At 45.4% G+C, this 15,537-nt stretch overlaps 1 protein-coding gene across 2 annotated transcripts in view; it reads right to left on the bottom strand.

The window, feature by feature from the left end:
- LOC144722961 (USP6 N-terminal-like protein) overlaps positions 1 to 9,394 on the bottom strand; it is a 58,086-nt gene extending 48,692 nt beyond the window's left edge. Inside the window, exons 1-2 of one of the 2 annotated variants that reach the window (XM_078601422.1) lie at positions 9,305 to 9,394; positions 400 to 500 (exon numbers count right to left, since the gene is read on the bottom strand). In XM_078601422.1, the coding sequence (XP_078457548.1) occupies positions 400 to 403 (4 nt within the window). In that variant the 5' untranslated portion in view covers positions 404 to 500; positions 9,305 to 9,394. Of the gene's footprint in view, positions 1 to 399; positions 501 to 9,219 lie in introns of both variants that reach the window. The other variant, XM_078601421.1, reaches the window with a different exon arrangement.
- Positions 9,395 to 15,537: the final 6,143 nt, after the last annotated feature.

Raw genomic sequence — 15,537 nt, 5'->3', positions numbered from 1 at the left:
CTGCAGCCAAGAGTGGCCGATACATTCAACACAAACTTAAAGAAAAGAGACAGTTGTTGTGAGTCAGGATCACGGTTTGATCCAAGATGCAACAGAGTAAAATGCCGGGGCAAAGGTGACTCATTACACCTCCAGTACCCACGTCTTACTCCACTACCAGCAATCAATTGATCAGCTCGTTTTGGTCTTCACACACGGACTTGCCAATGCATAGCCAGAAGATCATAGCGCAACAGCCTCTGGCCCATGTCACAGATGTGCTCCAGGGCAAGCATGGCATTCACAACTCCACATAGAAGCCGCTTTAAGTCTGCCTGTACTGTTGGTCCATCTGTACTCTAGGTGTGCACTGTAGGTCTGTCTGTGGTGCAGGGCTGTCAAATATGTGACGGGACTCACTCATGCTTGTGGACTGATCCAGTCGGCCCGGTGCAGCTGTGCGCGCTCATGCATCCGACACTGAGCATCCTCGACAGAGAATCATGTCCCGGTCGCATGTCCTGTGCAAAGGGAGAGGAAGTCGTCACGTGAGTGGCTCGGAATCGTGACCTAGGGTGACGTGCATGCGGTGTAAGAAGGGATAACTTCCACAAGTCATGTACATGCGCACACATGCACACACGATGACGCACGTGTGCACAAGCATTCACACACTCACAGGCACACTTATTTGCAGTCAAAGATACACATTCAACAACAGCCACCACAGAGGATGTCACCACAGCTCTTGTTCCAGGTGAAGTGCACTTTGAGGCCACATTCAAACAAAAGACACTGACAAACAAACTAATTCAAAAATCCCCGTATAGCCTTCATAGACTATTGGGGATACTGCTGTTAGCGAGCACCGATTAAGGCCGGAGGGGGTGGGTGGCCAGCACCACACCCAGCCGCCTTTGTCTCCCTAGTGGCGATGTTTACATGCCACATCCAGTCCTCATATAAGGGGGAGTCAACCTAGGGGTGAAGTTGGCCATGGCCAGAAATCGAACTCAGGTCGCAGGTTTAGTAGCACAGTGTGCTAACCACTACAATACCTCTCTGCACGCACGCACCCACACACATAAACACACACAGGCACACAAGCAAATGCTTAGCATAGTCTCAAAAGTGCATAAAACCATTTTAAAAACCACATAACGCAAAACATCGGGCTCCGATATCAACCTGAATGTGTTTCCACTTGGGTCTGTCGCTATACAAGCAAAGTGGTGCCATACCGATCGGCGTTCCCCCACCCCGCATGAAATGGCACGCTCCACGGCTAATGCGCCCCATGTGCAGCTTATTGATATAAGTTTATACAAGAACGCGCTGTGCTGCACATACAGGTGAGCAGCTGCTACACATGCTGTGCATTGGTCTGCAGTCATGCCAGCACATTGCACCATTCCATGCGTGGTTATAATATTCGGCACGTCATGATTGATCGATTCGGCGATTAAAATTTCGATTTTCATACCAGCTACATGCGATGCGTCAAATCGTACGCACACGGATCGATTATTGCCGAATCGTGTGAATTTTATGCGAACTCTACTTTAGGCAGATTATTGAAATGAATGAAGCAGAAAAAAATCGTGACAAAAGGTACAAAGGTCACAGTGGACGTGTTGAGTGACAGTACAGAAACTACAATACATGAGACGGACAATACAAACAATAGACAGAACAAATGGGACAGGCGGCACATATGACGGCACAAACACGATGAAAGATCACTTATAATGTATTAAAATCATGGCCATGAATCGTGACAATTTATTTGATTGTGGCACAAGGAGGGGTATGGAGGGAGGGCTAATCTTTATGTGCTGCACTTCTATTGGTCAGGGGCAGTGCCAGAAATTAGGCAGTTACGGTAAACATTTCGATTATCATGTTTTATTTTAATTATTTTATTACTTCCCTTCTACGTGACTTTACCGAAAGAACCAAGAAGATACGGTAAACATTTCAAAATAACCATAATAAACCACATTGGATAACAGATTGAAGGTAATTATGGATACTCTTTGGTTCTTTCGGTAAAGTCACGTAGGTATCAAAGAGTATGGATTCCTGCAGTCACGAAAGCTTCAAATCAAGATTAATTATGGATAGTTTTACAAAATTCTATTTATCTATCGAAATAGTAAGAAGTGCAAGGCACGCACAACACAATGAATGCACCATCGCCATCGCCAGCGTGGGTGGAAAACGTTCCATCCCTGTACGTCCAACACCGTGGCATTTTGCGACAAAATAATTTTAAGTTTGAAGGTAAGAGATGTGGTGAGGCCATGGAGGAGCTGGAATAGTCAAGACGATTCATTAATTAAATTTTGACACTCAATTAAATTTCTGGGGGAGGAGAAAGATTTGTAATTGTGGAAGGAGTCAACCACCGTAATCTCCACAGGCTTATTCCATTCTGGGTCACACACCAAGATTGGCATGTTTTGCTCTTCCTTGTGAATTTAACCAAATTAGCAACTTCTTACCAGTGGCACACCACGGGAAGGGGGGGGGTAGAGTTAAAGATATCATGTATGGGGTGGGGGGAAACAATGGGAAAGCGAAGAGAAAAGAGAATGGGAAATCAGAGAACAGGGATGGAAAAGGAATGGAAAAAATGTGACCAAAGGCTCAGGAAAGATGAGGATAGAGAAGAAGAGCCTACACGAGCACATCACCGGTGCATGGGGCAGCATCTGTTTTCACAGGGGGTACCACGCAAAAGCAAGGGAATCAGCGGGGGGTGGCCACACAGAAGTGACGTGATTTACAGGAGAGGCTTGAGCCGATTTAGCTATCCTGTGCAGATAACGGTTAGTGGTGCTGGATGTAGATTCGTTAAGAATGCTTTAGTTTGGGCCCCTGTGAGGCCCGGACATTCCAAGTGACGTGTAGCCATGCCAAAGTGTGGACACGATGAGCGTAAGTCAATGTCACGGGGACCTTTCAAGTAGTGAGTAAAATATGACTGACTGTGTGGTGCGTTGAGTGTTTGCAAGGCAGTCAGAACATTCCATATTGGGAAGGCAAACCTCTGACTGATTATGTTTCAACACTTAAATAATTTGAGTCAGCTCACATAAAAGTAACGTAACATTTTTACGAAGTGAACCCTTTTAATAATAATAGTAGTCGTAATAACGCCATATTTTTTATGCCTAGAGAAAATACTTAAGTGAGTTTCAAGACTCTTAATGGTTTTGTCTTTTTCTCCTGTGATTTATATTTCAAATGTGCAAATCAGCATCGTGACACCGACATGAATAAACTCCATTCATATCTCTGCAAGAACGTGGAACATCACCCCATGTTACAGAACGGCTTCTGGAAGTTGATATTACACAGATCTACTCCTGAGAGCACTTCAAATGCCTGTTTGACCCACTAGGTGATGCACCTTCTTACAGACCGTACGACAGAGGTGTGAGAATTTGATGGCAGTCAAACCAAAATGTTTCTCATCATCAAAGCTCAAAATATTCAGAACAAAAAGGAGATATCCTCAACGAAACGAGAGAAAAAAATAACTTCATTATACTGTTGACTTTTTTTGTGCGGTCATTGGTGACTGGCCTGATCCACCAACTCGCTACTCTTGAGAACCTGGTTATATTCGAAACTAAGAACTCAATGGTGCTGGGCTCAGTGCTCGGAGGTGTTAAGGGTCCTCTGAGCCACCCACCCGCCCATTGGCACTTCTGCATTTTGTTTTGGCGAACTAGCAGCCACAGCAATGTGACAAAACCCAAGCACATTAGTTACCACTGTTATATGACATAACGGGTGGTAAACCACACATACGACATGCACAATGCCTTCTTACCTATGGTTCCATAATGTACGACAGTGTTATTGCATGGATAAAGCGTTTGAAAACAACTCGCATGTGTGAGATCACTTTCAGTGCTGCACTAAACATTTTAATTAAAATACCACTTGCGCAATTAAGTGTGCTAAGAAACACACTAACGGGTATACAGCACCTCACAAGCTTTAGCTTGTGGGTTGTCACTTAGAATGCAGACAGAAATGTTGCGAATACAAGCAGCAATTTACATATATGGTAATGTGGATACATTAAATAGTGTACGTGATGCTCATGCTGTAACTTGGTGCCATACGACCACAACCACAACAGCCCCTTTGCGTAAACATGTGCCATGGGTTGGCATCGGCATGCGTGAGTATAGCGCGAGTATAGCGCCGGCATTGTGAACCTTTGGCAGCACACCCAAATAATGTCAAAAATTCTTACAGAAAGGACTAGAGGCGCAAAGGGTTTTCCCACACCACAAGTGAACCGAACATTGCACTGTCTTTGACGTTTGTATTTTGGGGAGGTTAGAGTGGCTCGAATCACAAATCAGGAGGTTGAGAATTCAAATTATGGTTGGAAGTCAACACAGCCCAATAATAATTATGATACCCCCAGGGTTGGTAAAATGAGTGTCACTTTTGTGGGCGGGGAAGTGAATACAGTGAAACTCCTCCATACTCCTACTATCCGTGGCCCCAATACAGTATTAACATTAAAAAACCGATGAACCTCGGATGGATTCTTCCTATTTTCAGCATTTTTCATGGATAAGAGACGTGGCCCATGAAGTGGCAGCAGACATCCTATTGTGCGGCTTCATCTACCTGCAAGTTACGCATAAATGGTCCCTCGGAAGAGCTAAATTCCTTCTATTCTACGGGTCTTTCACGGATAAGAGTGGAAAAGCAGTTGGTGGAAAATGCATCCTATTACCCAAATTCACCCTCGTATAATCGTGCTGGTATCAGGAGCAATTGTAACATGTAGAAATGAGAATTAGGATTCTTCCACACATCCACAAGGCTAAGAGTGTTTTCACTGTGGCGGTAATTCGATGGAGAGACTGATCCCCGCCAAGGAAATGTAGAACTTCTATTCCTAGCTCTGGGCCGCCAACAGAATAGCGCGTTTGAGCAGAGACATACACACTTAACTTATTTTATATGCAGTAAACCTAGAATCAAGTGCTTTTGAAATCAACACTGCTGGGCTGTAAGAGGGCTGTGAGAGTGCAAGTCCAACAAGTGTGTTCCCCGACCTGTCACAATTTGTGTGTTAGCTCACTCAAACACTAAATAAAGACCTTGCCATACAGCACTCCTGTAAAGGAGTTTGGAGACTCACTGGGGTTTTCTCTTCCAGCTAAGTCAAAGACTATGAAGATTATTTTGAGAACACAACGGTATACACTATTCCTAACAGCGGACCAAACTGCCAAGGCGTAACGTGGTTTTGTACTTTTTTTGTTCCCTAATTAGATGGATAATTACATAATGCTGAGAATATAATCCCAAATGAGCTAAACATAGCTAAGAACAGCTATCCTTTACAAAGCGGTGAAGAAACATTGTACATTGCAGATAGAATCAACGCCCACAGGTTTACAAACCATTTACTTGTCTTCGCAGATGAAATTTCAGAGATTAGTCAGCACTAACAGCAGACTTTTTAAGACATGGATGTGCATCGTGCAACATCGTAAACCTATGATTTATAATCCAATAACATCCGAGTTATATTATCAAAAGCTATAATTGAAACCACAAAAAAGGATGTCTGTGGCCAAAAACGTTCAATTATTCTCCAACGTTATGGATAGCCAATCGTATGTCACACAGTGCTCTGAACTACCTAAGGATATACCGCTGAGATGAACAACATTCTCCAATTATCCACAGTTTGGCATGAAACCAGGTCAATGCATTCCTCGCAAACATTACTATCCTCCGAGCACCAGCCTATTATCTACGATAATTGGCACTTTTCTATGTCGGCCACTTGGCATTTAAAGATTTTAGGCCTGTGCTCAGGAGTTGCGGTTAAACATTTTATACCCACATTTACCCAGCAACGATGTTTGTTGTTTATGTTTTGACTCTGCATTTTTATTTGTTACACTAGACCGTTGCTGTTTCGACGTGTTTACGTTACCCAGGTCTCGCTTGCAAGATACTTTCTGAGCTCAGTGGATTTGCACTCACTTTTTAAATAAAATAACTGCATTACAAATTGAATAATGATGTTTAGAACACAAGGTATAGCACGTTATGCTGAGCCCCTCTTTACAGTTTTTTCAGCTCGAAGAATTTCAAAAACGCGGTGGCGTTTCTCAAGGCAACTGGCAGCCAGCATAAAACCGACTCCATTTAAACATATTTTTTTATTTTTCTAATCTGTGTCCATCCAGCACAATTCTCTTCCATGCATCAAAATCTATCGCGTGCAAATTTAAACACGCAAAAGGTCTGATATTTATGAGGCCACCAGAGTAATACAACCGAAGAGTTTTATTGCTACAGTGAGGACCCTTTACCGGTGAGTAAATACAATCATCAGGGGTGGCTCAATCTCATGTTTATGTGAGCACAGATCTTTCAAGGCAATCTTATTGAGTTAGCCGTTTAGCCTGCAAGTATATTTAGCAACCTAGCTATTGATGGCCTCAATGCCTCCACTATCCATCTTGCCTTCCCCTCCTGATCTTAATGCCAACATCTGCGAATCTAAAAAGAGCCATGGGCATCTTTGTCCATCCATTTCACACAGCAACAGTGTACATGACTGATACCTAAGTGACATTCAGCATGTTATTGCTGTAATGCCACAGTGTGCGATTAATTTAAATAGGGGCTCTGTGTTGGTGATATTTTCAGAGGGGGATATGTTAAAGTTGCGTGTGGGCAGGTGGATGTTACCATTGATTGCATGCTGTGGTGATGCAATTTACACTTGCTGGTGAGGTGATGACACTAGATTGTGGGCTAATAAATGACAGTATTTTAATAACAGTTCTCTATCCAGCGTATACACAGGTTTCCCATGTGAGATGGTTACCGAGTCTCAAGAGACTAGCAGGTTACGACTGATGCACACATTGACACCAACCAACGCAAAGTAAGCACGCACTGCAAATCCACGGCAAAAAAACACCGAATACAAAAAAAATGATGGTCGAATAATGTCCACGGACTCGCACGGCATGGGATGCTCTCGTTCAGCGGTGGGCTGACACAAAGGTCAACGATGTGCACGTGAAACACTGCAGTTGCATCAAGGCACTGGACACTGCACGTGTTTGTACAATATTCTGAGAAGGCCTAACAAACGTCCGTCAAATGGCCTGCGTAGTGTCGGGCTTGTAAACGGGTGCCGTTTAAACCATCCGAAGCTGGTGTTATTTATGGAAAATGGATTTTAAAAGGGCCGAGTGTGCCACGGCCGCGACATCACTGGAGGCTCTTTAAAAGATGAGAAACAGTAAACAATGCGCCTGATCGCCAGCTGACAGCAACGCACACGGCAAGCACATGGGCTCTTGCATTTAATAAATAATCATCATCATCACAACATTTACTGGCGGGGTGTGTGTAGTAGTAAGCCTTTTTGTTCGACTTTCCATCTCACTGCGTGATGAATAATTCAAAAATGTGCATGCACTGTTCAAAATAGTAAATGTCACACACACAGCCTTCAGACTGTCTGAAGAGAATGAACTTTGCGAAACGCAAGACACCAACGAAACCAGAGAGGAAAATACTGTAATCCCATGTAAATACGAGAGCCTTTTGTTCACACTTTGACGACGGACAAGCTTCGTTGCGGTACCACACAGTACTCGTTCATAATACAGGGTTTTTTTGTTAGATCGCGTAAATATATAAATGTGTCGTTAAACCCGTCACCACCCGACACTTAGTAAGGTTTGTCACGTAAACAGAACATGCCAATTCGTTACTAATACAGCAACACCGGTGTGTTGGAGAGTAAAGCCACAACATTTACAATCTGAGCACGACGTTTCGCCTGTAGTTACAACCGGCATCATCAGGCGACAGCCAGATTTGTTGTTGGACTTTTACTGTGCTCCCACTCTCTGTCGCTCCCCGCTTTCACCAACACGCACCGACCAATTGTGTGAAGTATGGTCAAATAACCACTACGAGCTACAGGGTATGACGGGTGGGGGGTAGGTTGGAGGCCTCATCCAGCAGTAGAATGATAGGGAGGCATGGACATGTGCATGCAATTTTTCTTCAAAGCGGCAAAACGCTGCTATTAATATTACATTGAGCTCCTTTGCTGAACAGCTTAACTTTTTTTTTGTCTTTGTACTTTCTGCCTTTTATCTTGCACTCTACTGGTTTCATCTCCATGGGCGTTTTGCATTTTTATCTTAAACATGATATTTGACTTAAATGTTCAATTACATGTACCTGTACAATATTTATTTTATTCTAATGTAATTATTATTTGACGAAAAAATACAGTTGTAAACCTCTCTGTGGCAAGTTGCAAAACCACATGTAAACTTAGTTTGTTGTTTAAATTATTGTTAATCTGGGAAAGAATATTCCATAAGAGGTACAATCTTAATTTTAGAACTTTCGTGACTGCAGGAATTATTATTTGTTTCTTTCGGTTAAGTCACGTCTTATGGATTCAATTTTTTATTATTTTATCTTTAGACGTGACTTAACCGAAAGAAACAAATAATCCATAAGAGGTGTTTATATCACCTGCCACTTTGCATTGTAACATTTGCTGACAGCCACATAACGGTGAACCACATTAGTCGCCACAAAAGCGTTAATCGCAGCTCTCAAACGCGTTTCACACCACGCAAAGGCCAATTATCAAACAACAACAAAACTAGTACAATTTTAATTACTTAAGTTTGATAACCATAACGGCAGTCGGCACGAATCCCGTTATATTCATTAACATGTGATCCGACAAGCCCGAGAGCTCGACCCCGTTAGGCCTATCTCGCCTACCGAGGGACCTCACCCCCGCTCGGCAGAGTTCAATAGGCGACACCGAAGCGACAACCCGCCCGACCCCGACCCCCCCCGGGCCTACATTCACTACCGGGGGACATCGCCCTAAGCCGGTAGGAATCGCCAGGCAAGGCGGTGTCGGGTCCCGTGCTTAATGAAACCCACGGCTTCACCACAAACAACGTAGTTAACAGCGGGCGACACTTACGGTATAAATCTGCACGTCCGACGCGTATGATCATGTAGGAATGCCAATGTCGTCTCGTTTGAACGTGTTTTGAGCAGCGGCATGCGCTTATCTTGTTATCATCACCACCATCACCTCCGTTTACTGCCGACGCGAACAGTAAAAACACAAACCACGAGAAGCGGTCGCCGAGTCGCGGCTCGAAGGCTTCCAGCCATTACCCGGGGGGTTGAAGCGAACAGCCTGAGACTCGCGACGTGGAGGAGGAGGAGAAGGAGACGGAGGAGGAGGGAGGGAGGCGGTCACCTGCAGCGGCGGAGAGGAGCGCGCCGAGCGGAGACGCCGCGCGGAGCCAGCGGCAGAGTCGCCGGGGGAGGCGCGAAGACGGCGGCGTTGGGAGGGGGCTAGGGGGGGGGGGAGACTGGGAGGGGGTGGGGGGGCGGGGGGGCGGGGGGAGGGGGAGTGGGGGGGGCGGGGGGAGGGGGAGTCTGGGGGAGGGGGGTTGGGGGGTGGAGGGGGGGCTGGGGGGGTGGGGAGGGTGCTGGGGGGAGGGCTGGGGGGGGGCTGGGGGGAGGGCTGGGGGGGACTGGGGGGAGGGCTGGGGGAGTCTGGGGGAGGGCTGGGGGGGTGAGACTGGGAGGGAGTCTGGGGGAGGGGGACTGGGGGAGGGGGGCTGGGGGGGGTGGAGGGGAGACTGGGAGGGGGAGGGGGCGCTGGGGGGGGTTGGGGGGGGAGACTGGGAGGGAGTCTGGGGGAGGGGGGCTGGGGGGGTGGAAGGGAGACTGGGAGGGGGAGGGGGTGCTGGGGGGGGGGGGCTGGGGGGGGGGAGACTGGGGGAGGAAGTCTGGGGGAGGGGGGCTGGGGGAGGGGGGCTGGGGGGGGGCTGGGGGAGGCTGGAGGGGGGGCTGGTCGGGGAGGGGGGCTGGGGGGCGAGCGCACCGAGCACAGCGCACGTAGAGAGACACCGCGGGGTTGTTGGAGACAACGTGGGGCGCGTGGAGAGGCCACATGGCCCAGAGAGACAACGCAGGGCTCATAGAGAGGGCACATGGCCATGGATTCAATACAAGGTTCATAGAGACAACACAGGGCTCATGGAAATGCCCCTGGCTCATGGATTCAATGCAAGGTTCATAGAAAGTAGGAGGGCTCCTGGAGACACCACATGGCCCAGGATTCAATGCAAGGCTCGTAGAGACAATACATGACTGATGGAGTTAACTCATAGATCAGAGGCAACATAGGACAAATAATTTAAGACTAAAATTAGCCAACAATGTCTGTGTCCTGCGTGTGACGTCACTCCATGTCGAACAGCCCCCCTCTTTAATAATCATGAGCAGGTGACGTCCTCCAAATGAACACCCCCTCCACCCATTCATAATAATTAGCGGCTGACGTCACTCCACATGGGGGGGGGGGGGCGAGGCCCCTCCTTCCCCCTCCTCGGCGTCAACTCACAACTCACTACAAAGGCAGAAACCTCACGTCACGCGATCTCCGTGACGCTGTTGAGACATCGAAGTAAAAATGACGTCGTGATGAACAAGGGATTATAACCTTTACATGAAATAAGTCTGTGTCACCGCGCCCTTACAAATTGCACACGAATGGATGCAATGAATATATCACGTCGCGGTCTGCTTTTCGCTTGCAAGTTTCAGATTTACTGAAATACATCCGTCCTTGGACGGGCAAAAGTCTCGTTAACATGAGACTCGTAGAGCCAACAAGAGACTCGAATATTCAACACATGGCTCAGAGAAATCATCGGACTCAGATAACATATATGGCTCAATCAGCACATAGGACTCACAGAGACAACACCTGGTCCATAGTCAACATAGGGTTCATAGAGTCTACATTGGACTCAATGGACAAATAATTAAAACCACTAGAATTATAAATAACATAACTACTTGCATAAGTAAAAGTGTGTAATAATAACTTCATTTGTACTTCTCCATATTAGCACCGGAATAACGAACATTAATAAACACGGTATAAATTATGCTGGATAAATGTTTGAATCAAATCCAGAATGTGTAAGTGCATGAGCCAAAATATTTGTTTTGATGGAAGGTCTTAATTTAAACCGATAAAAAAAATAGGAGGATGCAGCCAATAACATGGAAATGGACTGAAGGCATGCATTTCTAGTCTCAAGAATGCAATGAACATTGCCCTTTGAGAGTCTTGCTGAACACTTTTGCCAAAGTGTCAACATGACTTTGAACAAAAGTACACGGATGTGGTCTGCAAAGAGGGCCCATAAAAGTCAGCCAGTCATCTGCATTGGGACATTTATTCATCAAGTTCTGCACAGAAGTGTTTTGGCAACAATTGAGTAACTGCACCGTGGCTGCCATCATCGGGATATTATGGGCATGTGCATACGTTGGTCCATCCACTGCTGGATGAGGGGTTATTTAGTCACAAGCTGGAGAGTGTGGATTGGTCTTGGTGTAACAATGCATGCATTGATTAACATTGATAGACTTACTAATAGGGTTTTTCCCCTTTTTTCTGGCAACAAAACCGACATCTTTTGCAAGGAATCATGCTTACATTAACCACAATACTTGCAGTCAAATGCAAGTATTGTGGTTAATGTAAGCATGATTCCTTGCAAAAGGTGTCAGTTTTGTTGCCAGAAAAAAGGGGGAAAACTCTATTAGTATATTTTCGTACTGGCAAAAGAGGTCCCATGATGAAGATTGATAGACTTTTATTGATTGTTTTTATACTCACAATAATAACATTTTACAAGAATAAGGTTCAGTCCTTTGTCAATTCACTGCTGGATGAAGGTCTCTCAACGTTGTGCCGGTCATGGGGCACATTTGACCATACTTCATCACGCCGGTCAGTGCTGGTTGGTTGCTGAAAGGGTGCCCAGTACCTGTTCAGATATCACTCAACACTGATGTTAGCCGTGGCTGAGAACTAAACTCAAGATCACGGAGTTCATAGCGCAGTGCACTAACTGCTGCACCACTAACTACTCCATTCAAGCTCACAATACACGCGTCGAATCGTGTCAGGATCGATGTTTTAATTCGTATACATTGTAGATCATGGATTTTCGTGACCCTTGCAGCTACTACATTTACCACAATGATTCTTGAATTACAATCCTGAATTGCTGGGCCTCGAATGGTTACACCCCTGTTGGACATTTCATGAACTCCAGCATATTCAGCGCTGAAACCAACGTTTAAACGTGTCAACTCGACATGTCTTGACCCTGTGAGTTCAAGTGTCATCAAGATGGAACAACTGTTTGTATGATGCTCCTTTCGCATATATGTCCCCCCCCCCACCTAAAAAAAAGTATATTTTTACACATCACATTATCCACACGTCACATTACCCACACATCGGTTTAATACAAGCAAACTCGGGATAGATTTGTCCAATCAGGACCCATCCATATGCCTATAAACATATGGCAGTTCAACAGTATTGATTTAAGCTTTGTTGATGAGACCCCGAATGTCGAAACCAGCCCCGGGTTTTCTTGTATAAAACCGATGCTGATGAAAAAACGCACAGACAGCTGTGTGGCTCATGGGATGTCAATTTAACACGGAGGCATTCGCTACCAATATCATCCATAACAGTTTTTTTGGGTTAGATCGCATAAATATAAATGTCTCGTTAAACCTGCCACCACCAGACAGCCAATAAATAAGGTTTGTCACGTAAGCAGAACATGCAAATTCGTGACTCGTACAGCACACTGGTGTGTTGGAGTAAATCCACAGCATTTACAATCTCCGTACGACGTGTCGTCAGTAATTACAACCAACATCAGACGACAGACAGATTTGTGGAGAAATCCTCCTGTTTCGTTCCTTAAATAGATAGGTGTGATGTTGTCACTTTTGAGCGCTTCTTGTGTGAAGGTTAGAGGGGGGGGGGGGATTAATGAATGTATATAATATTCTTGGTTCTTTCGGTAAAGTTACCAAAAGAACCAAGAATATGAATCCCTGCAGTCACGAAAGCTTTAAATCAAAATTTGAAAGCATATAAATTACAATGGCTATCCATTGTAATTTATATGCATTCATTTTGTGGACTGTGTAAAAAGCTATTTAATATTTTTATCTTTAGGGACAGATGAGAAAGAGGCAGTCTAATTCATTACGTTGCCTCTCCAGTGTTTTCCTTTTGTACCGCATGCTGTTAAGAAATTGTATTTATTTATTCAGCTCCTGCAGAGCTCTCAACACGTGGAGCGAAACGTCGAACAAGGTGCAAAACAGTACGCGGTACAACCCAAACGGGTCTCGAATATCCGTGAGCGGACTATGTCGGTTGTGGATGAACCGTGCAAGCGAGAAAATCCCTGACGCAAGCAGGGTTCATGAGCTGCCCCTCACTCGCCGAAGGTCAGTGCTCATGTGATCACCAACATGTTGATAAGTAAACCGATAACTTCCAAAAATATATAACACAAAGAGATAACACATCTAATCTCTTCACCCCCAGAATACATCAATCTCAACACGTTCGTCTTCTGCCTTGAAGGAAAAGAGGTTTTAAGGAGGTAGAGATTGCTATGCTATGTGCTGTGAAGGACCATTGCACAAAACGTTCCTTTTAAGGCCACCATGTTATTGACGAATGTGCCGAGGGTGTTATTCAATTGCGCTTTTGCACCACTGCCAACGCAGCAGCATCACCAAATAATGCGTCCCGTTATACAGTTAAAAAATATACACACACATTTAATAGCTTTATTTACATGTGTTTTGCATTTTCCTACTTGTTTTATCCGAGCCACCCCACATAATCTGAAGTTGAATGGATCGAATTCCTGTTCTATTCGTGCGTACTATGCTAGCAATATGTTCAGGAGCTAAAGGCCATGTCGAGGTCTGCTCGCCACCAGAAGGCTTCAGGAGAGCGTTCGCGTCGTTTTGCGATTCCTCCTCTATGGCCGATAGTTTAGTTCCATGGCCACAATTGTACTACTGTGGCTTGTTCCCCCCCCCCCCCCCCCCCCATGTTCTATTGTAGTCGATGGTACGCACCGCACATGTCTTCGCGGGGGAATGTCAAAGCCAGGAGGTGCGATGTTTGCCTCTCGAAGATGTTTATTCTGGACGTCCGCGTCACTCCCTCGTGTTCGCACGGCAGGGTTTCTCTTCTTGATGTGGGCAAGATTCTAGAAAGGTGACAGCAGTGTGATCCCAGCAGGGGGACCGGGACTTGAGTCGACAGTGGGAAGACGATGTAGCCGTCTCGCGCCGGCTCTCCTCCCGTGTTTTGTGCTTTTGCGTCACCTTAAACAACTAATACCGCCATCATCAGAGGCAAAACGAACGTCGTTAATTCGAATCTCACTCAATTTCTGGAGCACAGGATTTATCATCACGCCACTCACCTTTGCACTCCCAACCATCGCAACGTCTGCCTTGCCCACATTTAACGAACTCACCCGTTCATGTGTAAACCATTCAGCGCTGTACTCGCATGATTCGTGGTTGACACGGGGAAACATGGCACTGGGAATGGTCACAAGCTTGTGGATTCAGACAAACCGGATACACTTTTGTAAATGATCGGAAATGTGGCTGCGTGCAATACACAGTCACGGAATGACCACGTGCACGGCATGATGGGAACACCGATCCAATGGTCACAATCGAGCCTGTTGTCGTCTAGAAATCATCTTCCGTGTATTATTACGAAGATTACCCCGTAGAATCGAAATCATAAAGTATGAGCCACATGCAGTTTCACTGGAATTAAGTGCAATAGTTAGTACAATGTAATGCTGATAATTTTAAACAAACAACGGGACATAGCAATGTCTTATCGTCTTCTGCAAATAGAATTGGCAAAAGATTGTCAGCCACATTGCTGTGTTTTTCTTCAAGGCATTGTTGTCTTTTTTCACGTTTGCAGACTTGTTTTCATCATTCCACGAACGGATGGAGGGCCAAACCCACGCAAGTACGGGTTAGTAGTGGTGGTTGTTATTTGAATATCGCTCACCACGCTGGCTAATGCAGATTTGGTGAAAAGGCAGGGGGCATTGAAGGCGTGGCATTCATTGTGCGATGGGTTTTGCTGCACCGCCCTCTGCTGACAACACAACACACAGCAGCCTACGCACCGTGTTCACCCCCCATCAAAGGACTATCGCAGGCTCAAGTTTGCTTCGCTTCTGAGATCTGATAAGACTGGGCCGCATTTCGGGCGATTTGGTCACAGCTCAATAGAGCATATATCCAAGACAAAGGTGTTTTGGGGTTATATCGCGTGAATGTGTCGTTAAATACGTCACCACCCGACACAGCCAATTACATAATTACCTAATTGGCTGTGTCGGGTGATGGCGGGTTTAATTACATTTATATTTACGCGATCTAATCCGAGAATATTTTTTTACGGACAATATTGGTCGCTAAAGCCTACGTGTTAAAGGGAATATTTCTTGCACATACACAACATAATGCATTACAAATACAGCTTAACCCCATAAATCAAAACAAATACCGTAAAATGAAGGCAAAAACTAAACA

This window comes from Lampetra planeri, chromosome 16 (genome assembly GCF_965212315.1).
Source record: "Lampetra planeri chromosome 16, kcLamPlan1.2.h2, whole genome shotgun sequence".
Taxonomy (NCBI): Eukaryota; Metazoa; Chordata; class Hyperoartia; order Petromyzontiformes; family Petromyzontidae; genus Lampetra; species Lampetra planeri.
Note: the sequence above shows the minus strand (reverse complement) of the source record. Positions and strands in the feature narration are given on the sequence as shown.